Source organism: Lepisosteus oculatus, chromosome 3, assembly GCF_040954835.1.
Source record: "Lepisosteus oculatus isolate fLepOcu1 chromosome 3, fLepOcu1.hap2, whole genome shotgun sequence".
In the NCBI taxonomy this organism is placed as follows: Eukaryota; Metazoa; Chordata; class Actinopteri; order Semionotiformes; family Lepisosteidae; genus Lepisosteus; species Lepisosteus oculatus.
This window is the reverse complement of record NC_090698.1, coordinates 38,807,824-38,831,206: the sequence shown is the minus strand read 5'-3', so window position 1 is coordinate 38,831,206 and position 23,383 is coordinate 38,807,824. Positions and strand designations below refer to the sequence as shown.

At 36.1% G+C, this 23,383-nt stretch overlaps 1 protein-coding gene across 1 annotated transcript in view; it reads left to right on the top strand.

The window, feature by feature from the left end:
* Nucleotides 1–23,383, top strand: part of itga1 (integrin, alpha 1) — an 86,991-nt gene that overhangs the window by 35,240 nt on the left and 28,368 nt on the right. Inside the window, exons 8-15 of the mRNA XM_015364102.2 lie at nucleotides 10,489–10,639; nucleotides 10,964–11,129; nucleotides 12,244–12,317; nucleotides 14,047–14,191; nucleotides 17,348–17,490; nucleotides 17,658–17,801; nucleotides 18,529–18,786; nucleotides 19,028–19,158. Of these exons, the coding sequence (XP_015219588.1) occupies nucleotides 10,489–10,639; nucleotides 10,964–11,129; nucleotides 12,244–12,317; nucleotides 14,047–14,191; nucleotides 17,348–17,490; nucleotides 17,658–17,801; nucleotides 18,529–18,786; nucleotides 19,028–19,158 (1,212 nt within the window). The remainder of the gene's footprint in view (nucleotides 1–10,488; nucleotides 10,640–10,963; nucleotides 11,130–12,243; nucleotides 12,318–14,046; nucleotides 14,192–17,347; nucleotides 17,491–17,657; nucleotides 17,802–18,528; nucleotides 18,787–19,027; nucleotides 19,159–23,383) is intronic.

Below are 23,383 nucleotides of genomic sequence, written 5' to 3'. Positions count from 1 at the left end.
AAAGAAGAAGGTTTTGAATCTTGATTTGAAAGAGTTTAGGAAAGGTGACTCTCTGTTATCCTTAGGGATAGAGTTCCAGAGCTTTGGGAGAAGACCCTGTCACCCATGAGTGGGGGCTTTGGGGACAGATAGAAGACCAGAATTAGAATAGTGAAGGTTGCAAGGTGGGGAGTAGGACGTTAGCAGCTCAGACAGTTCCTGTGATGCCAAGCCAAGCAGACCTTTATGGCTCAGCATAAGTCGACATGAAACCTGACAGGAAGCCAGTGTAAGAACTCCAGGATAGGAGTAATATGATCACTTATACTAGCCCTGTCAGGATTCTGACTTCTGAATTTTGGACATACTGGAGTTTATTCAACGTGAATTTAGAAACCCCTCCGAGTAGAGTGTTACAGTAGTCAATTCTGGAGAAGACATGTGCAGTTACAATTCCGTTAAATTACCACCTCATTGCAAATAATCTTTACAAACCCTCCTACGATCTAGCTTCCGACAACTTCACAGCATAGAAACTGTCCTGGTCAAAGTCACGAATTATCTTGTAATGGCTTCTGATTCTGATTCTCTAACCTCAGTCTTCTTGATCGCAGTGCTGCTTTCGACACTTTGATATCTCACTTTCTCGCCTTGAGACTCTTTTTGGAGTTCCTGACACTGCTCTTAAATGGTTTTAAATAAGTCTTACCTCACTGATCATTGTCACTTTGTCTCTTGTTGGATTTAGGTCTGAAATTGGACTTGTTAAGTCTCAGGGCTCTATACCGGGCCCCCTACTTTTCAGCATTTACATGTTTCCACTTGTTCAGCTTTTAAGATCACATGACTTCAATGATACTCAGATCTACATCCATACCCAACCTGCCACTGATGTGGCTGTTAAATTTTTTCTAATTTCATTTCCGACATAAACACATGAATGACGAAAAATTTCCTTAATCTAAACTGTGACAAGACTGCAGTCATGCTGATTGACACCCCCTATCAACTGTGGAAAGCCAATGCTGTAACCCTATGTGTAGATGGTTCTGTACTTGAGCTTCAGTCTAAATTGAAAAAATTATATTTGATTCAGGCTTAAAATTCGACCCACATGTGCGACTTATTGTCAAAACATCATTCTTGGACAACGAGTCTGGCTCACCACTCAATATCTTTGTCTCAACTGTCCTTTTGGAAAATCAGCTTCTAAATATATCAGCCCGTACAAGGTCCTGGAACGTGAACACTTCACCTATCTCCTTGCACTATCCTGCACTCAGCTTTCCACGTTTCGTTTCTCAACCCTACATTGATCAATATCAATCCTCCTCCCATCACTCTGCTTGTGGAGAATGCAGATGAGCTCTGTATGCATTCTGGATTCAAGGGGTGTGTGAAGACCCACCACTGGGGGACTGTTACACCCGGGCTGGGAGCACCTTACATCCTGACTTTGCCCTGGGCAATCCAAGTATTTGCATTGGCTCTCAGCCCCTCAGCTTAACACCTACTGTATTTAATAAATTTTAATTACTGTATGGCCTCTACTACATTCATGATCTGTATTTAATACCTGTCTTGGTTTTTCAGCAACTGAATACTATATTTTATGAGCTTGGTCTGCTTTTATATCCTAATGCTGAATTTGCTTTTGGAATGTTTAATTTAATTTCTGCACTTGCATGTGGTACATTTGGTGCCTGCTGTTACAGAATATTAATGAAGACCCTATGCAGAATAATCAGGACGAACTTCAGAGGTGTAGTGGATTAAACAGTCTGTGGTCTGAAAGCCAAAGGAAAACAAACTGGTTCGGAAGTACAAAATCAGAAGCGGAGCCATGAGCCTTGAGTAAGCCGAGAGTCTAAGCCAGAACAATAGTCGAAGTACCAAAACAAAAACAGGAGACGTAGTCGGAGAACAAACCAGAATCAGGAAGCCAAAAAACCAAGACGGAATTAATCGCAATAAGATGTAGGTAGCTCTAGCCAGGAAAACCTAATACTGAGCACAGGGGAGAGCATTAAGTAGGCTGGGGTAAAAGGCTAATTGGGAACTGTGCTGAAATGCGAGGCGGAATGCCGAGTCCTCTGGGGGCATGACATAAAACCTGCTTGGTTCATTATAGGAATTCTACTGTCTCCTCCATATGGCCAGGTATCATCCACTAAAACTAGTCAAATTCTGTATGCACTTCATTGTTAGTTATCTATAATGTGATCACTTTCATCGAGGCAGGTGGAAGCTCATTTGCTTCTTCAACTCTCAAACCAAATTACTTAAGACCATATATTTTTGTAAATACATATGGTGAAAAGCAGAGGTTGACCAAATGGTTTAGTCAATAAATAAAATAAATATTCATAACCCCCAACCTGTTAAATGATTTCTCTAGAATATACCCGAGCAGTTGGTATAATTAGAGGCACGTTAATTCTTTATTCTCTGGCATAGCTTTGTTGAAAAGAGTAGTAATTCAGGCACACTAAGTATTTATTAATGATGACAATAAATACACACAACAAAACATACGAGACACAAGTTAATGTATGTATAGTATTTCTAAACAATGCCTTTCAACATCCTAATCACCCAGAAAACTTCAAGACTACTACTAAGTATTAAATTCTTAATGCCCATAGAGGCCAAATACGAAATAAGCTGTCTTTCTAAATAAATGCGATACAACCTGCAGTTAAATCTCTCTCTCTGCATCCTGGATGCCACAAAATAAATGGGAGCCTTTATCCTTATTCTAAAAATGCACCCTTAAGCAGGAAAGACATTTTCTAACTGAGATGTCTGAGATGTCTTTTAATATAGTATATCATATATTATTTATACAATATTAAAATAACATACATAATATATTATTTTATATATATAAATAATATGTATTTAAGCTGGAGCCTTGTCAAAGGTCATTTAAAGTTAGTCTCTTAACTAGGATACTTCAGAAACATGTTGCAGCTTTTAATAATTGTTAGGCACTGTGAAGTATTGATCATGCTTTTCAGTAATCTGCCTTTAGATTTTTAAATTATATTACTTTCCTGAGCAAGCTGGATTTCAGCTTGTCTTCTTCTGATGTCATTTTTGCCAGGTAGCTTAAGCTGTACAGTTTGACACTGTCCGTGTGGATGTTTTATGTGTTATTCCTAAGGAACATAAAGGAATGAGCAAGAGCCTAAGAGTGGTTCATAACATAAACTAACATCACTTTAGTATGTAAGTGCATGTAAGATGTTAGCAGAGAAATAAAAACATTTGCTCAAGTATAAGCTCAGTGCATTTCTTTACTGTAGTTTTGTGACAGAATAAATGCTGAACTGTGCAGCCTTTCTGCACATGGAAAAATATATCTAAAACATCAAAGTCTCCCAAGTACATCATTACCAAAGCTTTGAGATTAAAGTGACACATTGACAATTATGATTCTAAAGAAACATTTCAGTGGAATGGAATGAAGCCTGCTTACCATATTTTCCACATCTGTTCATGAGTCTTAAATTTAGTCTGCAGAATGTTCTGCTTGCAATATGTTAGGCAAGAGAAGACAAGGTTTGGTTATTTCTTTTGCTTGTTTCTTTATAATAATTCTCAAGACTAACTGCACTCAATTAAGTATTCAGTACTTTTTTGTTATACTTTGATAGCAAAATGCTTGGATGTCTTGGTGATGACATCTGTTATAGAAATGCCTTTAAACAATATTCCCTTCTTTGTGCACAGCGCTGGAAATGTTAACACTGGGGCCCAAAGCACATGGTGCCATAAAGTTAGTTAAGATTTTCACCTCAAATAGGCATAGACATGCTGATAGATTTTACATGACTTAAAGCTTTTAAATATAACTTTTTGTGTTTTTTTATTTTTAAATGATCATTAAACCTTAATGATAACTTAATTTTTATTTGAAAGGAATTACACAGACCTAGACAGAAAGCTTTTTTAACTTTAAAAATGTCCATTATTATTTCATTTAAATATTTTTGGGGGGATATCACAGAAACTCCACAAGTATGTGTCTGTACCTGTCTACAAATATGTTTTTTGTCAACATTTTCATTCTTCCTATTGTAGACATTAAACATTGTAAAGATCAGTCTACAATGATGTAATTTATATATTTTTTCCTGTTTAATGTTAACAACACACATACTCTATTATTGTAGTACATAAGAAACAAGTAAAGGTTTATTCCATGCTGAAAAGAAAAGAGACACAACATTTTGGCTGTGGAGCCTTCTTCAGGTGTGAGGGAGAAAGGAAAACCAGCTGTTGATAAAGCATGGGAGAACAAAAGCCAGGAGTGGAGAGGAGGTGGGATCAGCCGAGAAGCAATATCGACAGTTGTGTGAGAGGTGAAGAAATAATAATAATTAATATTTGCTAACAAATATAGCACTTTTCTGGACACTCCACTCAAAGCGCTTTACAGGTAATGGGGACTCCCACCCACCACCACCAATGTGCAGCATCCACCTGGATGATGCGACGGCAGCCATGGTGCGCCAGAACGCAGACCACACATCAGCTATCAATGGGGAGGAGAGCAGAGTAATGAAGCCAATTCATAGATGGGGATTATTAGGAGGCTATAACTGGTAAGAGCCAATGTGAAATTTCACCAGGACACCAGGGTGACACCCCTACTCTTTTCGAGACGCCCTGGGATTTTTAATGACCACAGAGAGTCAGGACCTCGGTTTTACATCTCATCCGAAGGACGGCGCCTGTTTACACTATAGTGTCCCCATCACTATACTGGGGCATTAGGACCCACATGGAATGCAGGGTGAGCACCCTCTGCTGGCCCCACTAACACCTCTTCCAGCAGCAACCTTAGTTTTTCCCAGGAGGTCTCCCATCCAGGTACTGACCAGGCTCACACCTGCTTGGCTTTAGTGAGTTGCAGGGTGATATGGCTGCTGGCTGCAATAGATCATACTAGATCATACTGCAGTAGATCATTGTAAGTAGATCATACTATTACAAATGAGCAGGTGCGAAATGGTGAATAATCAGGAAATGACCAAGCAGAATAGTCAATAAGTAAAATAATTGATCCCCCATCTTGTAAGGATTTTGCCAGAATTATACCTTAGCGGATGGTATTATTGGAGGCACATGAATTCTTTGGGCACTGGTACAGCTTTAATAATAATGACTCAGGCACATGTGGTGAAACAAATATTTTTAGAGGCCTGCATCTAAACCATCTAGAAAACCCCAGGCTGGTATCAATTATTTTGACATAAATAATACCTACAGAGGCCAAAGAAGAGATAAGCTGCCTTCTAAACTAAGTAGAATACAATGATTAAATCTCTATCTCTCTAACTCAGATGCAACAAAATACATGGGAGCCTATTTCCCTATTCCAAAATATACTCCGATCATTGTAAACTTTATGCTTGCTTTGATCATAGACTCAGCAAACAGCCCCTTTGCTTTGAAGCTGGAAATGTTGACATGCTGGATTGTCACACACTTTATCTAGATTCTTAGACACCTCCATTATCACCTACAGTACCTGAGGCTGAAACAATACTTATAACTAGAAATTATATTTATATTTGATTAGTTGTGTTTAGAACTGGTTATTCAGTTCATAAGCAAACAATTTATATTTGATTTAATGTTAAGTTATACGGTATATAAGAATTACTGGAAGATCACTATATTGACCAGATACATTTTGATCCTTGTGTAAAAGTATTGAGTAACTAAGATTGTAGGGATTTCCCTTCCTTATTCAATATAGACATCTAATTTAAAATGGTTCAAACGCAAGTCTGTTTCAAATACTGTACAGTATATAAAACAGTCATTTTCTTACTACTTTTCATGTTGGAGTTCATTCATTCATAGAATTATCTAAGGTATAAATATGCATCTCTAAGATGTAACTCTAACCCACTATTTCACTACTCTTAACACCCTTCCACCATCCCAAGGGTCATCGACATCAGCCATGTTACACACTTTTGTTTTTCACAAGGGACTCCAACTTTATCTGTATGAATAGGCATACGCTACTCAATCTAAATGGGCTGACACAAAAAGACTAAATCATTTTCCTAATATTTGTTTCTTATACTGTATGTATAGTTTTCATTTGTAATACATAAGAACAGAAGAATAGTTAGACATAAAAGGAGGTCATTTGTTATACAGTATCTAGCCTGTTTGGTAGCTAATACTGTGGTTAACGGATCCAAGGATATCGTCCTGCCCTCTCTTTAAAGAAACTGGAAATTATCTTGCTTAAACAACAAGGTTGTTTAGCTTGTTCCAGATTCCCACAACCCTTTTGGTAAAGAAATTTGTTTACCTTTTGTTTTCGGTTTTAAATGCAGTATTTTACAACTGTAGGATATTCCTACAGTTTACATGATAAAAGCAAACCTGATTTTTTGTTTGGTTGCTCTTCCCTGGACAGACTCCAGTGCAGCAATACAGTATCTGCTGTCTGCTTGTAACAGTCTGTGAAATGTTTGTCCAATCTGCTTTTTAAAAAAAATAATTCCTTTAGAGCAGAAATTCCTTTGCAGTGTTTGCCAATCCTCCTATTTTGGTATTATCTGAGAACTTTACTACTTCACTAGCTATATCAGAATCTAGATAATTCTCATAAATTTGAAAGAGCTGTGGTCCTAACATTAATTATTGTGAAACTAACTACACAATCTGTACTCTGTTTTTTTTATGAAGCAGTTCTTAATCTAAAAACAACTGTTTCCTGGAATAACTTCAGATCAATTCAGTTTAAGCATTTACTGTATCTTGTACTGTGTGTGAACTTTAACAAAAGCCCTCTAAACAACTAAATACAACATATTCAATGTTCTGTTGGTATCCATTATTGCTTTTGATTATTCAAAGACCATGTTAGTTAAGGTAGGCCCCCCTATTTAAAGCATTCTTAACTATTCTCAAGAATCCTACTGTCATGCAGTAGTATAGTTTAACTTTACACATCGTTTCTGTAAACGTATATGTTATATCAGTCAGACTTGTTGGTCTACTGTATAATTACTGTGTTTGTTTTTATCATGTAAAGTAACTTATTGATGGGTACTACATTAACAATTTTCCATTGAATGAATGCTGTCTTGTGTGACTGTTGGAAGAGTTTTTATTACTTAGCTTTACTGTTTGCTGTTGCAGTACTATAACAGACACCAAAAAAGATTTCTCCTTTGCCAATGGGAGCAGGACCCAAAAAGTATATAGACTCCCCAAAGACCAATGAAAGAATTTCTCTGTCCAGTCATCAGGTTTCTCAACACAACTCTCAGCAATTCTCACTCTCTGGTTTGTGAGAATTAAAACACAATCCAAGCCTTGACTTCCAAAGGATTGGGACCAACCCATACTGACATACTGTAACTGCAATTCATGACCTGTAGATTTCCACCACAACATGGAAAAACCACAACAACATCAGCAACATTTTTTTATCCTGCAACTTCCAGAGTAATATTCAAAAACAAAGATTATGGCAACAATCTACTAAGAAATGCAGTTGAAACTGATATTTTGGTTTATTTCAGAAGCAGGAGATTAGTTTCTCAAATCCCTTACTGTAGCAACCAGCAACTGGACCAAATGACCACTTCTTGTTTGTAACATCACATACTGTATGTTATAATGGTCTTCTATTAAAAAATCTTTGTTGTAGCAATCTGCTCCCCCATTTCAAATATTTCATGGCTCATATAGACTAATGTAGACACAAAGCACTGGATGAATTTCAAAACAAAGGATATACAATGCCTTGCAAACGTATATTCAGACCCTTTTAGATTTTGTTGCTTTAAAGCTTATAATTATTACATTTGAAGTAGCAATTACTTTTTGTTACACACAACCTACCCCACACCATTCAAAGAAAAAAACAATAAGAAAGTAAATAATAATTTAAAAAGAGTATTTATACCTTTTATGCATAAATATTCATATATTTTGTTGTGGCAAAGGTAAATTAGTTTAGATGCAACAGTATCATGGCCATGCAATTAGTTGAGTAGTGAATTTTAGGCAAAAAAAATAAATATTCAACCATAAATGCCTTGGAGCTTTCAAAACAACTCAGGGATAAAGTTATATACAGTATGCAGATCAGTAAAGACCTTTTTTTTTCCTTTCAGCATGGAATAAACCTTTATCTGTTTTTATCAATTCCTACTGTCAACCAGGGAGGTTGCAGCATGAAGCTTTAGTTCTGCTTCTCATCAGCAGGGTCTGGAAGTTTATAAAGACTGAGGGGAATGTAGATGGCGCAAAGTAATGTACTGGAAAATTCTAGAGGAAAACCTGTTTCAGACCTATAACTGGGACAAGAATTCACCTTTCAGCGGAATAATGGTCCAAAGCACGGGGTCAAAACTACACTTAAAGTACACTTTAACCACTGGCTTAAAAATAAATGTCACTGTGTGGCCCAGTCAACGTTGTTGAGAACCTGTGGGAAGACTTGAAAACTGCTGTCGTTAAGTGATCCCCAGGCACTTTGAATAAGCTTGAGTAAATGTAATCAACATATTTCAGTTTTCTTTCTTTTTTGTTTTTCCTGCCATTAATTGTAACTTATCTTAAATGTATTACGTTTATGAATAAATATTTAGCTTAAAAAGTATATATGCATCATTTTCTAATTTCACAGAATGGTACACCATAGAAAGGGTCTAAATACTTTTGCAGTGCACCTTTAGCTGCAATAGTAGAATAGGCAATACTGGCTCTCATAATACTGTATTTTCAGCATAGAGATAATAATGAAATAGGCTACTAGTATGAACTGTTTTATACTACATATCTGTGTACACAGAAACATAAGATATACTGTAAGAATATTAGCTTTTTGTCTATAATATACCACTTTAGGAATTTATAATATCATGATCATTATCATTACACATTTATTAGGTGGCACATGTTCAGTCTATATGAATTGTATGTTTTGTTTCTGGTTATGAAACAGAGGTGCAGACCCATAGAGCATAGTAACTAAGAATCCCTAAGATTGTAAAGAACTTTTGAACTCCTTCTTTATTAGCAGAACATCACATGACAGATGAACAGTAACATCTTTGTTAAACTACTGTTAATCTGTACAGGGCAGTTTACCCTGTAAACTTATATCTTCAATGCATTTTTCTCACAAATACACAAATTCAAATTAAAAGTTTTGCACACTTACATAGTTAGAAAGTAAATTAACGCTGCCTTCCAGACCTTTTGAATCTTCTTGTCAGAAGTTTCTTAACAATTTGTACAGTATAGCCATTTTATGAAATGATACCTATCCTGAAATAAGACGAAATTCTTTGAATGTGTACTCTTTCCAGGATCCTGCTGTAGTTATTCTTAAATTCAATTTCCAGGTTGTCATTGAAAGAGGTACATGTTTTGAGCTTACTGATGCATTTTTGAGTTCAGTCATGTGCTATTTTAGGAATCAGCTAGTTTTCCTTTCATAAAGGGAAATGTTTGTCTGTTTGTTTCAGGTCAACCATGTGCTTAACTAATATATATTCTTTTGCTCCCACAATATATGCAAGACGTTTTGTGGTTTCTGCTCCCCAACATTAAATATTATGTTACAGTATATTTGTTTGGTGCAGAAGTTCTAATATCCTATCAGTTACCATATTTATTCAGATATGTTCTAAGTCTGTGTACTGCAGTACATCGTTTTGGATTGTATAATGAATTGGAGACAGTGAGAGATTTTACAATCGCCCTACTGTTTTTCATGGAGAAGATCTGTGCAGAGATGAACAATACAGTTCAATACAACAGTAACTCCCACAGATATTTTCCTACCATATGGTGATGAGGGAATTACTTTTTCTGTGTAGCACTTCAGGAAGTGTTAACCTCCAATGGTTTGTGTATTTCATCTGGGAATGATTTGAAGGTTTTGGTGTTTTTTTTTTGGTGGTTATGATTCTAATAATATATCCTTAACATGTACTGTAGTATCCTGCAAGTGATTAAGTCCTGTAATATGATTTATTGTTTTTTAATATTACAAAATAATGTTTATGTATATTTTTAACGGTACTATTTCATTTAAAACTTGAATTCTTAAACTTTCCCTTTCTTATTTCTTAAGTGTAGCTTTGGCCTTGTCCTTTGAATCATACTCATGTTGAAAGATTTGAAGAAGGTTCTCCTCTAAGTTTTGCCCTTCAGTCTTAACAAGCTTCCCAGATCCTCCAGATGAGAAATAGAACTATAACATAATTGTGTTGATTATAAGTGTATGAGTATTGTGTTGTGTTTGCATTAAATCTAATGCTGTGCATTTAGATATAGAAACAACTTATACAATCAGATAATATCATTTTAGTTTTATATTTATTTAAAAGCAATTTTGTTGTACAGTTTTAAATTGAATTCAGATTACAGAGCAATCTGAAATTGGACAATAACACACCAATAACATTCATGTGAATAATAATTTTTCTAACTGGTGTCTATCCTAACTTTCAGAACTGAGGCCTTCACAGAAGCACGGGGAGCACGGCGAGGAGTGAAAAAAGTCATGGTGATAGTGACAGATGGTGAATCCCATGACAGCTATAACCTCCCTGGTGTCATTAAAGACTGTGAAAATGATGGAATTCAAAGGTTTTCAATAGCTGTAAGTCAAATGAGGCAAACATATTTTACATACATACTTTACATTCTCTTTGGTTTGTACAAATCAATTGTACAGTATGTCTAATGCTATTTACCAAGATAAAGGAACAGACAAACATTTCATTTCAATTTTCTGTCAACCTAAGCATGTTATTGTAGACACTGCACATTTATGTTAATTATTGTCTTTATTTTCTGAAAAATTATTAAATGTTAAGCTTTCAAAATTCAATTGCTTTTATATAGCACCAGTGGTTGGGTTTTGAACAGTCTAGTAGTCGTACAGTATGTTGCATGTAAAATAATTGATTTTACTATGTTTTAGGTTCTTGGTAGTTACAGCAGACAAAATCAGAGCATTGATAAGTTTATTGCAGAAATTAAGTCAATAGCAAGTAAGCCTACCGAACAGCATTTCTTCAATGTCTCGGATGAAATCGCTTTGGTAACAATTGCTGATGCTCTTGGAGAAAGGATTTTTGCATTAGAAGGTAAGAAATGTATTTCAAATTTTCTTTTTTAAATGACTTACATAAATATCTTGTCAGTATTTTATGCTGAATTTAATGAAAGACCAAGTAACTGAAAGTGTTTTTGGGTGCTGATGTATACTGTAGTTTTAAATAACTGACATGTCATTTGTTATATAACTCAAGTCTATTTAGAGGCTCAAATATGTACAGTATAATGTGTATTCAAATATATATATAATTTGCATAATTTGCAACATGCAAACTAATGTAACACATGTATCATAGATTAATTTTTTATATGTACTACAGCAACATGGAAAATTAAATGTAGTTTAGATTTGGGGTGTTTAGCTCTTGTTACTTGCTGTAGGTATTAAATTAGATGTTAGTCTCTAAAAGCATATTTAAGCATGTATGAAATGGATAATTAGAGAGAGAAATAACTGCACTTAGCACTGATTGATCTTCCTAGGATTTAATCCTATTATCTAACTCTAAGTAAATGAAACATAGATAAATACATATTTTATTGAAGCAGGGAGAAACTTCTGATGCAGCTGTACACTGTTGCAGCTGTAAAGAAAATATTTTCTGTGAATGTTTACTCTCAAGTACTGTACATGTACAGTAGGTTAGCTCAGTGACCTTGCAACCAAATAAAAGTAACAATGGGATCTATTGAAAACAAACTAAGAATGTTATGTTATATGCTTTACTATTACATTGGAATTAAAATATTGCACTGTGAAAGTAGCATTCCCTGTTCAGGGAATACAACTTTCATTGTGTAATATTATTTTAATCTCAACTTCCAAAATGTTGCCCAGTACTACAAAAAGTTTTTTTTTCTTTGAGTTTTGGAGATCAGGCAAAACAGATGGTCTATTCAGGATTTTGACATCAGGCACTTGTTTGTAATTATCCCTCCATAATGGGAAAGCCACTTCTCTTGGTGAGGGTTGTGGCAAATCACAGTGATCCCAGAAACGTAGGGCACCAGACAGGACTGAGAGCATGTGACTGCTCTCCACCTGGATGAGACGCCAGTCCTTTGAATGTACTGTGTAATGTATGCTGTAAATATATATTTTAAAATTCTCTTTGATTCATTGAATTTGTTATTTTTTGTTAGCTACCTCTGATCAACAAGCAGCTTCATTTGAGATGGAAATGTCTCAAGCTGGATTCAGTGCTCATACTTCTAAAGTAAGTTTATTTTGCCTTTTTGAATGTACTTTATATACTGTATAATTCAGCGTTGATGTGTTGACCAGGAATAGAACTTGGGTCAACTATTTGGAAGGGAGCTACGCACACTACTATACTATCAACCTGTGAGTCAAACAGTAAAATTTCCAAAAAATCCCAACTAAGAAATTATCTTATTCTCTGTCTCCTGACAGTCTTATCTTCAGACAAACTGTAATGTAAATAAAAAGATGAAAGTGAAGAAGGAGTTGCATGATCTGATTAAAACATTTTAGTGAGTAATACTACTAACATAACATTAATTATGTTCAAATATGTTTCACAACTGATTTTTATTTTAACAATTTAGCTGATGTTTAAACTGGGGCTTTGTTTGAATTTTTTTCTAGCTCTAAATTTCTCTGTGTCACTTTTTCTAAGTTTATTTTTAGCTGCTTTCTTATCTGACATATTTAATTTTCCACTATGCCGCTACCATAATGACTCAATGAATTCTGTGATCAGCTTGCACATTGTTTCAAGATTCACCACATTTTCCAAAGAATCTAATGAATTGTTTAATTAACTGAAATACATTTTTTTCTCCCTTAAAGAGAATCAAGAACTAAGACTCACAGTATCCCATCAAATTATCTGATCTTTAGAATAACTAGCCCACTCTGGTCAGATTTAATCTGCTGTACTTTAGATTGATTTTAGATTCTCTGTATTTCTAAACAGAAAAAGATCAGTGAGGGGGAGCAGAATATCTGAGAAAGATACTTTCAGAGGAAGCAGAAAGAGGTGTCAGGAGAGATAAGGTTGTCAATGTACTGTAGATAGAGAGTAGACCTCACTGGGAGACCTGGTGTGATCAGCACGGTAAAAGAAGAACCAGGTAAGTGCAGTGTCAGAAGGCATAATACCTTTTTAGGTTTAGTTCTCTTTCAGGTAAGAAGTCCATCCTAAAAAAAAAAGACTGTTATGTGATCTATCTGAGACACTGAATAATGAGTGATTTCACTTCTTACCCAAAAGGTAGTGAGACCGTGTAAGAAGCTACCCAGCCAATGAAGTCGATATTGTGAAATGGTTAATAAAATCCTTTGGTACAACAACCACCACAACACTGACATGTTGATCAGAACAATGTCCACTTGTTTGTAACTTTTCTCATATTCTGTTCTTATATTCATATGAAATTACAAAATGTACATGACTATTTTAGACATTCAGAACTGTAAAATGCTAGGCTGCTTCGCAAAAATCTGCGCAAAAACTCTTTCTAAATCCATTTTTTTATCTATAACATACAAAATCTTATCCATGGGCCAATCAATCAGTCATTCAGTCCAATCTCTTTTTGATGCACTCCATCTCAAAGGTTCACATGGCCAGTTGGAAGCCTCAGCTTTCTTGTTTTAACATCACCCAGCCACCAAGCTGTGTACATGGTCTATTGTCTTAAAATAATTTCCTTGGTGCCAGTAGATTTGCCATGCAAGGGACAGCATTTTGTAACTTTTTGAAGGATCCCAATGAATCACCTTCTACACCTTTGTTAAAAAAGGGTTTCAGTCCTAAACAAACCATTATACTCAGTTAGAATAAAACATCCCTTCATTTGGTTTTAATGCTTTTAACACTGTGTTTACATTTGTTAAGCTGTTATCCTTATGTGTCTGTTAAGACAGATAGATGGGTGGACAAACAACTTAACTCTTTTCCATTTTCTGTTCTTATAAAGGAAGGAGTCATGCTTGGAGCAGTTGGAGCTTATGACTGGAACGGAACTGTGGTCATGCAAAGTGGAGAGAATTTTATTATTCCAGACAAAACAACATTTCATAATCCCTTTGTTGATAAGTATGAAGGCTTAGCTGGCTATGTTGGTAAGTTCAAAAGAAGTACTTAATTAATACTGGAAACAGTTTCTGATTAAGTGCAATAGTATTAATCCAATTTGATTAACTTAACTTAATAAAACTAATCTATGAAGTCAATTTTGGGACCCTGAAATGTTTTTACATGGCACTGCTTGCCAGCCTGGGTCTCATTGCCTTTTAAGGTTTGTAATTATTATACAAAGAGGCAGGGAGTGCAACCGGGAATGTCTGACGTAAGTTAATAATAGCAAGATGTGGAAGATATGCTTGAATGTCTGGGTGAATTCTTATATTTGCTCCTTTAGCATCAGAGATGTAAACTAAATAATTGGCTGACTTTCAATAGACTAAACAATCCTCCTAACCCATAGCAACAAACTACAAAGATTTCCTCTATAAAAAGTGGACACACTAACATTTTAGTTCTGCTAAAAAAAAATCTTCATATTTGTATTAGTTTTAAAAGATTTGAAGATGTTCTCAGCTGCAGAGTTTCGATATCTCCAATAAAAGAAGTGCTTATGTTTGGATAGTTTTAGCCTGAGGACATGATGAAAAATAAAAATTTGGATTGTCTTTTATTATAACAAAAATGTGTTGTGCTTGAGAGATGCCCAAACCCACTGACATACTTCTCTGATGTTGCTGATGTTATAAATTTGTTCAGTGTTTGACATACATATTCAATACTGGTAAACCAAAAATAAGAACTTCCATTATTTTGACTAACAAATGCTTACAGTATAAAACATGAATTGCAACGGATGCCAGTACACTCTCTATGTTTGCACTCAAATACTCTCTTGTTGATCAGAGATTTTGCTGAAAATTGCAAGTTTTTATCAAACCACTCTAACAGGACCTGTTAACCTGTTTCAGTGACATAATCCTTTAGAGTTTGAAAGTGTTTTCAGACTTGCCTGGTCAAATGATCACTCTTCGAATGGATTCAGTATTTTGTACAGTACATCACACGTTGAGTACTGGGAGAAAGACAGCAGAACAAATTACAGCCTGGGACAAAATATACATAGAGTACGTGACACTACAGTTATATTAAATGCTAAATTTTTAGTGCTTTTTATGTACTTTAATATAACCTACATTGCATTCAGTGAATTTCCACTCTTGTCCGGGGAAGAGACACTCACTGAAATCCAAGAAATACAATTTGCATATCTGTCATACACCGACATCCTATCTCTAGATGACTTGAAAACATGACAGCTTGTGTGTTTTCTTATATCAATAGGGAGTACGATGCAAGTAACATTAAATGAACTTAGTATAGTCTAGGAGTTTTATTAATTTACTTGGACAATTTACTAATTGTAACAGTTGTATTGTGCTCTCACGAGGCACCAGTTCTGTAGAGGTTTGGGCATTTACTGGGACAATTATTAATTGTAGCAGTAAGTCACAAAATTATTCTTTTAATGGCCTTAGAATCCAACCATGCAGTATAACTCAAACAACGCACACACACAGGTACTAATACACAAGAATACATTGAATATGCATGTAAACCTAACAGATCTTATCGTGAGGGTTATCAGAATACAAAAGATATACTGTATATTCATTCAGTTACAAAAACAGATAGGCGCCAATGGATGACCATTGATCATGATAGCCAGGCTTAGCTAAGTGCATCCCCATTTGGGAGCTGTCCCTTATCAAAAGAAAACATCTTTAAATCAGCCTGCATGAATAGTTTCTCTGTGGCTGCACCACAGAGATGAAGAGAGAGATGGGGCCTCATTTGGGAAAGCACAGCAACACTTAACACTTAATTTAACACTTAATTCTGTCTTATTAACAAGCATTGCCGCTACACAGTAATTCACGTGGTGGTTCTTTGGCTATTAGGATTCAATCATCAGAATAATCCTACACGGGTTCAAATACACTAAATACATTTATTAATACATAAGATTGTGCATATAAAAACATATGACACTCCATGTGGATACAGATGGCAGATCTTATTGTAAGGGTTACCAAGATACAGAATACATCACAATCAGGAAGAGATACAAGACAAGGAATATGCATTTAGTATACCATTCGGGTATACTATCTTGTTAATCAGTCTCATTAATACAGATTCTACATTAGATACTCATAGGTAAATACAGGAGGAACAGCTGACAGGCTCTGTCGAAGCGGTCTCCTGGCTCAGTGACCCACCAGTCCTGGTGTGGCTCGGAGTTGTGGGGAGAAGGAGAGAGAGTGTTCTTCTGTCAGCTTCGCGCTGGACCGTTGTTGCTCTCCAGGAACCTGCTAGTTAGTGTTGAGCTGGACTAGTGGAAGTCTGTTCACAGAGGTCACTGCATGGTCAGAGCAAGTCACTCTTTAGGGGGAGAAACTTGGTTGCTCCTGGCATAGCAGCTACTTCTGAATAAAAGTGTTCAGCTGTTGACAAAAGTCCAATCATATTACTCCGGTGATCAGGCGGGTACAATGATGGTTGCTAGCAGTTCACAAAGTCTTGCTGCAGGCTTGACCTTGGGCAGAATTCTGTCTTTACATATGGGTTCTCTCTGGCTCGGCACTTGGGAAAATGTTACAAGTCCTAACACTCAGACAACAGCACTGGCAGTCACGTGATTGTCAGACAGCCAAGTTGCTCAAGCAAATCTGAAGGAGCGCGAGAGTGAACAAAGGAGCAATCTCAGAGCTCTGTGCAATGCCTTTTAACTGGAGGACATAAGGTTGGTGATTGGTCAAGAGATTGCTGGACAGTTGGGGTCCCCATACCCTGCAGGTTTCTGATTGGTTGGTCACCTTTAGGAATGATTGACCATGACCTCTGACTCTAGTACCACAATCTGGATGTGCTTAGGGTCTCACTAGACAACCAGGCACCAAGAGTGGGCATCTATCATGATAGCTGATTGCATCCCGGTCCTGGGAACTGTTCCTTATCAGGAAGACAAACATCCTTAAATCAGTGCATAAGCATAAATAACTCCTCTGTGGCTTGGAACACAGATATGAGAGACATGGGCCTCACTGGGAAAAGCACAGCAACACATAATTCGGTCTTATTAATAAGCATTGCTGTGACAATAGCAAATTAAACATCAGTACTGCTTAGAATTTGGTTCAGTATTTTAGTATCATGAACAATAATTAAAATAACTGGATGGTATCTTTTAGGTTATGATGTTGAGTCAGCATCCACAGCTGATGGTGTGCTGTACATTGCTGGAGCACCTCGGTACAACCATACAGGAAGAGTCGTCGTCTACACCCTCAATGGAACTACAGTTAATGTCAAACAGATATTAAAGGGAGAACAGGTACTTGAAATATTGCATAAATGCAATTATGCCTACAACATTTACACATGTTTTGAAGAAGCCCTTTAATAAAACAGCTTGGATCCTAACTTGTCCTGAAAGTAGGAACCAATACTGATTGCTTATCTGTTGTATTAACTTGGTACTTTTCATTTCTTCATTTTAAGATTGGTTCATACTTTGGAAGTGTACTAACAACTGTTGACATTAACAACGATTCATTCACTGACATCCTGCTTGTTGGGGCACCAATGTATATGGGAAATGAAAGAGAAGAGCAAGGTCAAGTATATATCTACAAGCTAAATAAGGTAAGATGAAGCTGTTACATTACAGAGTTTGGTGCTAGGAGTAACCAAAAGAGAATAGGTGGTGACCTTAGCATCCTTGTTAAATTCCACTCTAGAATTACACAATCTGGCCTACATGAAGTTTCCCCTTAATTCAACTGGTGAAGCAATGTATCATATCTCTACCTCATCTGTTACTGTATGTGTTAGGGCTGCCAGCACCTAATAACTGTGAAACCTCACCTATTTGAATGTTTCACTCCAGTGGTGGATGAAGATGGTCCCCTACTATATTCAAGGCTCTTTGGGTTTTTCTGGATTGAAAAGTACTATTTAAGTTTAACCAATTAATGTAGTCACTCACACTGAAATGCTATATTACTATAGAATGGACCACAACACTAGATTTTCTGTTTCTAGTAATGCATGTTCTGTTTCTAGTTGCATTGTAAGCTAAATATTTTAGAAAGCAAAACTTCACAGTGCAATAGTTCCTATATCATAAAATGTGGTTTAATCTCATTAAACTGCCCGGGCCCTCACCTGTCCTCAAGGTAAGAACCAATACTGATTACTTATGTTTCTATATGTATATCTATTACACAAACTTGGTACTTTTCATTTCCTCATTTTTAGATTGGTTTATGCTTGGGAAGTGTACTAATTACTGTTGAAACAATGATTCATTCACTGACATCCTTGTATGGATAAGTTATATAGATATTGACTGCCTCTGCTACTGCAACAGGGTGCATTTGAACACCAGATGACATTGAAGCCTGTCAAACAGATGTGTTGCAATGCTCATTCAGCCAGCTCCTGCAAAATCGTCAAAAAGAACGAACCGTGTGGATCTCGGTTTGGAACAGCTATAGCCGCAGTAACCGACCTCAATCTGGATGGCTTTAATGATGTAGTGATTGGAGCCCCTTTAGAAGATGACCATCGAGGAGCAGTTTATGTATACCATGGATCAGGGAATTCCATACGTGAGAAGTATGTGCAGGTAAATACTTTCAAAAAGATCTTCCGTGAGCAGGCATTTTGAAACAAGAGGTCAGCTCTTAACAGATACAAAATATGGTTTATGGCCTTCTCTTAGTAGTAGTCTCTCAAAAACCCATAAGTGAACTTAAAGGTGTAGCTACAGGAACAATACAGTTTACTCACAGAATATAAAAAAGGACATTGTGATTTTTTAACTTTATACTGCAAGGAAATGCTCATTTGGCAATCGGTTGTATTAGAGAATTGCTTCAGGTGGAGATGGTGAGAAGATGAAATTCTTTGGACAGTCGATTCATGGAGTACTGGACTTAAATGGAGATGGAATCACTGATGTCACAATTGGAGGTCTGGGAGGTGCCTCTCTTTTCTGGTGAGTATTAATATTTGGCTTCTTCCTTCTAATAATAAAAAAATAATTTCTTACACTTACATAATGTTTTTCTGGACACTCCACTCAATGCATTTTACAAGTAATGGGGACTACCCTCCACACCACCAATGTGCAGCACCCACCTGGATAATGAGATGGCAGGCAAAGTGCACCAGTGCACTCACCACACGTCACCTATCAGAGAGAACAGAGTGATGAAGCCAATACATACTGTACATGGCGATAGTTACAGTAAGAGGTCACGTATGATAAAGGCCAGGGACAAGTTAGATCAGGACATAGGGGTATCACTCCTACATTTGTCGAGAAATGCCCAGGGATTTTTAATGACCACAGAGAGTCAGGACCTTGGCTTTACATCTCAGACAGGATATTCAATGGGGTTTTATATGGTAGTTGCAATGATTTGTTTTCTTTCTCCTACGTTCTTTAAGGTTTAAAATCTGTCATCAGATTACATTTTAAAATGTTTTTACAATTATTGACTTTAGTAAACCATAATGGCAGGGGATCATTTAATGTAACACAATTCACTCTAGCCTAAATACCTTGTAATGTATTGATCCAAGATAGATTGGTCTCATAGTTAGATCTAGTTGCAGATATGATTTTGTGAAATATATCCAGCAAGAGAGATATGATATAATGGTAGTCTAAGAATTACATTCTAAGAACATAGTGATCTGTAACTGAGAAAATAATTACTAGATATCACAATGTATGCAATATATGCAATGTATGCAATATATTGGGTCTTTTTCCTGTTTTATTTTTACTTGGGTATCATACTGACTGTGCTTCCATCTCATCTGAGGAAGTTTATAAGAGATAAGTTTTGGCTTCAGAGTGTCCTTTAAAAATGAGGTAAATATTATATTGCAGTGATAAGAAAAACCCTAGGAAAAAAGTTTAGAGTTATTAAACTATATCAAACAATGTTCTGAAAATGATTGACATTAAATTAATACAAGTGCACAGTATTTTATGTAGAAAAGGAAACAGTAGTAAGTGGTATTATAAGATGGGGAAAGTGAGCTTGAAAAAGTTGCTCATGAAAAGGATTTAGGTACTGTCTTTATGCAGACTCTTCAAATGTCCTCCACTAAACATTGTTGAAAATCAATAAGAGTGACAAGATTGTAATATACATAATTATTAAACTTAACATGAATGGAGGTTACATAAAAAGTGAAACATTTACATATTATGTACAATTCTGATTGTCACGTTGCAAATTAAGAACATTAAATAATAATAATTTATATAGTGCTTTTCTGGTCACTCCACTCAGAGCGCTTTACAGGTAATGAGGACTCCCCTCCACCACCACCAATGTGCAACATCCACCTGGATGCTCACCACACATCAGTGGGGAGGAGAAGAGTGGCCTCCTACTGGCCCCACTAACACCTCTTCCAGTAGCAACCCTAGCTTTCCCAGGAGAACTCCCATCCAGGTACTAGCCAGGCTCACACCTGCTTAAGTTCAGTGGGTTGCCAGTTGTAAGTTGAAGGGTGATATAGCTGCTGACTATAATTAATTTATGCTCTGGAATCTGTTCAAAGAACAGCCATCAGTTTCCATGCCTAAAGAAACAGACAGGTTTAAGTACAAATATTTCAATTTCATACATTGGGTTACACTATTTAATTAAAAGTACTACAAAACATATACGCAGTATTTTAAGTCCATAGTCACATGAGGCACAGCTTTGCAAACCTCAATAGATTTCATGGGTTGTTGCTGTAGGTGCAGACTTAAACTCTCAGATTTCTGCTATTCAGTTGCTGATCTTAAAAATGAACAAAGAGATTATTTGATCAACAAAGGGAACAGAATAGGTATTGAATATGCATGAAGTTGGAGAGTTCTGAGGGTGGTATTCATTCAGGGAAATGTATGTGTTTGGATTAGAAATTGGTTATTAAATAGAAAACAGACGGTAAAGATAAATAAATACATTGGGGTTATGTATTGAGATGATATGGAGTACCACAGGATTCTGTACTAGGGACCCTGCTCTTGTTCATTTATATCAATGATCTGTATTCCAGTATAGTTACAGTACTAAACTTGCCAAGCTTGCAGGTCATATTAAATTAAGATGATTATCAACAACTAATTATCAAATTAGATTCAAAGTAATTTAGATAAAATTTAAGACTGGAAGATACCTGTCAGATAATGTTTAATGTAGAGAAGTGCAGGTTTTCAAATGCAGGTAGTAAAAACATTATGGCATGCCACTTATGAAAAAGTCTTAGATTTTTTGTTGACACATTATTTACATAATGTAAGCAACTAAAAAGGCAAATAAAATGGTATGATATATACCTAAAAGTGTAAAATTTAAATCAAGAGATGTTATGTTCAAATGGTACAGTACAGTATATTTCACTAGTAAGGCCTAATTTAGAATATTGTGAACAATCTTGGTAATCACATTTTAGTAAAGATATTGTTGCTCTTGAGTCAGTCCAGAGACGATCAATCATAAGTATCCTGGCACTTAAGGAAATGTCCAGTACTGAAAAAACTGAACATTTTTAGGCTTCCAATGAGAAGACATGGAAGGTACCTGATACATGTATTCAAAATCCTCAATGGCGTCAACAAGATTTGCTCAGAATGTTATGTGAAACACAAACCAGAAGGCACAATTGGAAACTTAATGGAAGTTCATTTTAAAGGCAAGAATAAGAGATACTTCTTTACCCAAAAGGTTGTGGAAGTATGAACAAGCTACCCAGCCATGTTGTTGAAGCCAATGTCATTGTGTCTTTCAAGAAATTGCTGGATTAGATCCAGGACTTACTACTGGACTAACTACTAACAAACATGAGTGGTGTATTGGAATTACAATACCTTGAAAAATGTGTTGCTGGCTGGAGCTGGGGTTAGGGTTAGATTTAACTACAGACAGAAGTCAACATCTATTCTATCTCTGTTTTAATTACTTTATTCCAGCAGCAATTCCTTTATAGTCAGCAGACATAGCACACTGCAACTCACAACTGGCAACCGACTGAAGCAGGTGTGAGCCTGATCGGTACTCGCATGGGAGACCTCATGGGAAAAACCAAGGTTGCTGCTGGAAGTGATGTTAGTGGGCCTGTAGGGCACACTTACCCTGCAGTCTGTGTGGATCCTAATCCCCCAGTATAGTGACGGGGACGCTATACTGTAAAAAAGCACCGTCCTTCAGATGACACGCAAAACTGAGATCCTTACTCTCTGTGGTCATTACAAATCCCAGGGTATTTCCCCCAAAAAGTAGGGGTGTTACCCCTTTATCCTGGCCAAATTTCCCATTGGGCTTTACCAATTATGGCCTCCTAATAATCCCCATCTATAAATTGGCACTCTGTTCTCGTCTCTACCGTTAGTTGATGTGTGGTGAGCGTACTGATACACTATGGCTGCTGTCACATCATCCAGGTGAGAGTTATACTGTACATTGGTGGTGGTGAAGGGAAGTCCCCATTGCCTGTTAAGCACTTTTAGTGGACTGTCTAAGTGCATGGAATTAATTATTGTTGTTGTTGTTGTTGTTGTTGTTGTTGTTGTTGTTGTTGTTGTTGTTGTTCAAGTAATGGATGACCTTTCAACTATTTTTGAGGACCCAAACAATTTTAGTTATCTCTAAAAAATTGGGGTTATAAAAATCAAATATCAGACCTGTGTTCTTTAAAACCAACATACCGTATACAATATTAACTAAGAAAAACATTCAAAATCAATTTTTGCACATTTTATGTTTGCAGTTTTATAGGTTTTTTTTTTGCATTTTTACGGACCTTGTACAATTTTCACTTTACACACAATTCACAATCATTATTTTACTTTCTTAGTTTAGATAGGTTGGATAATCGGATTAATCCTCTCATATTTTGAAGGAAAATCTGTTGTTTACACTTTGTAATCAGTATCTGTACATCATAACAGGAAGAAAAGATGGGTGGTGCATGCAACCCTAGTACTGGTGTTTAGTAAACAATTTTACTACACTTTTCCAAACATTTTCTGAGTTTATTTAAGTAAAATATTGCTTTGTAATGCAAATCTGAATTAATAGGATTAATCAGTTTTGTTTTATGTTCCATTAAAGTCATACAAGTAATGTTACAAATATCTTAAAAGCATATCTGTGAAGATTAAACCGTTTTCTTTATTTTATTGTTTTGTTTTGTTTTGTTTTGTTTTG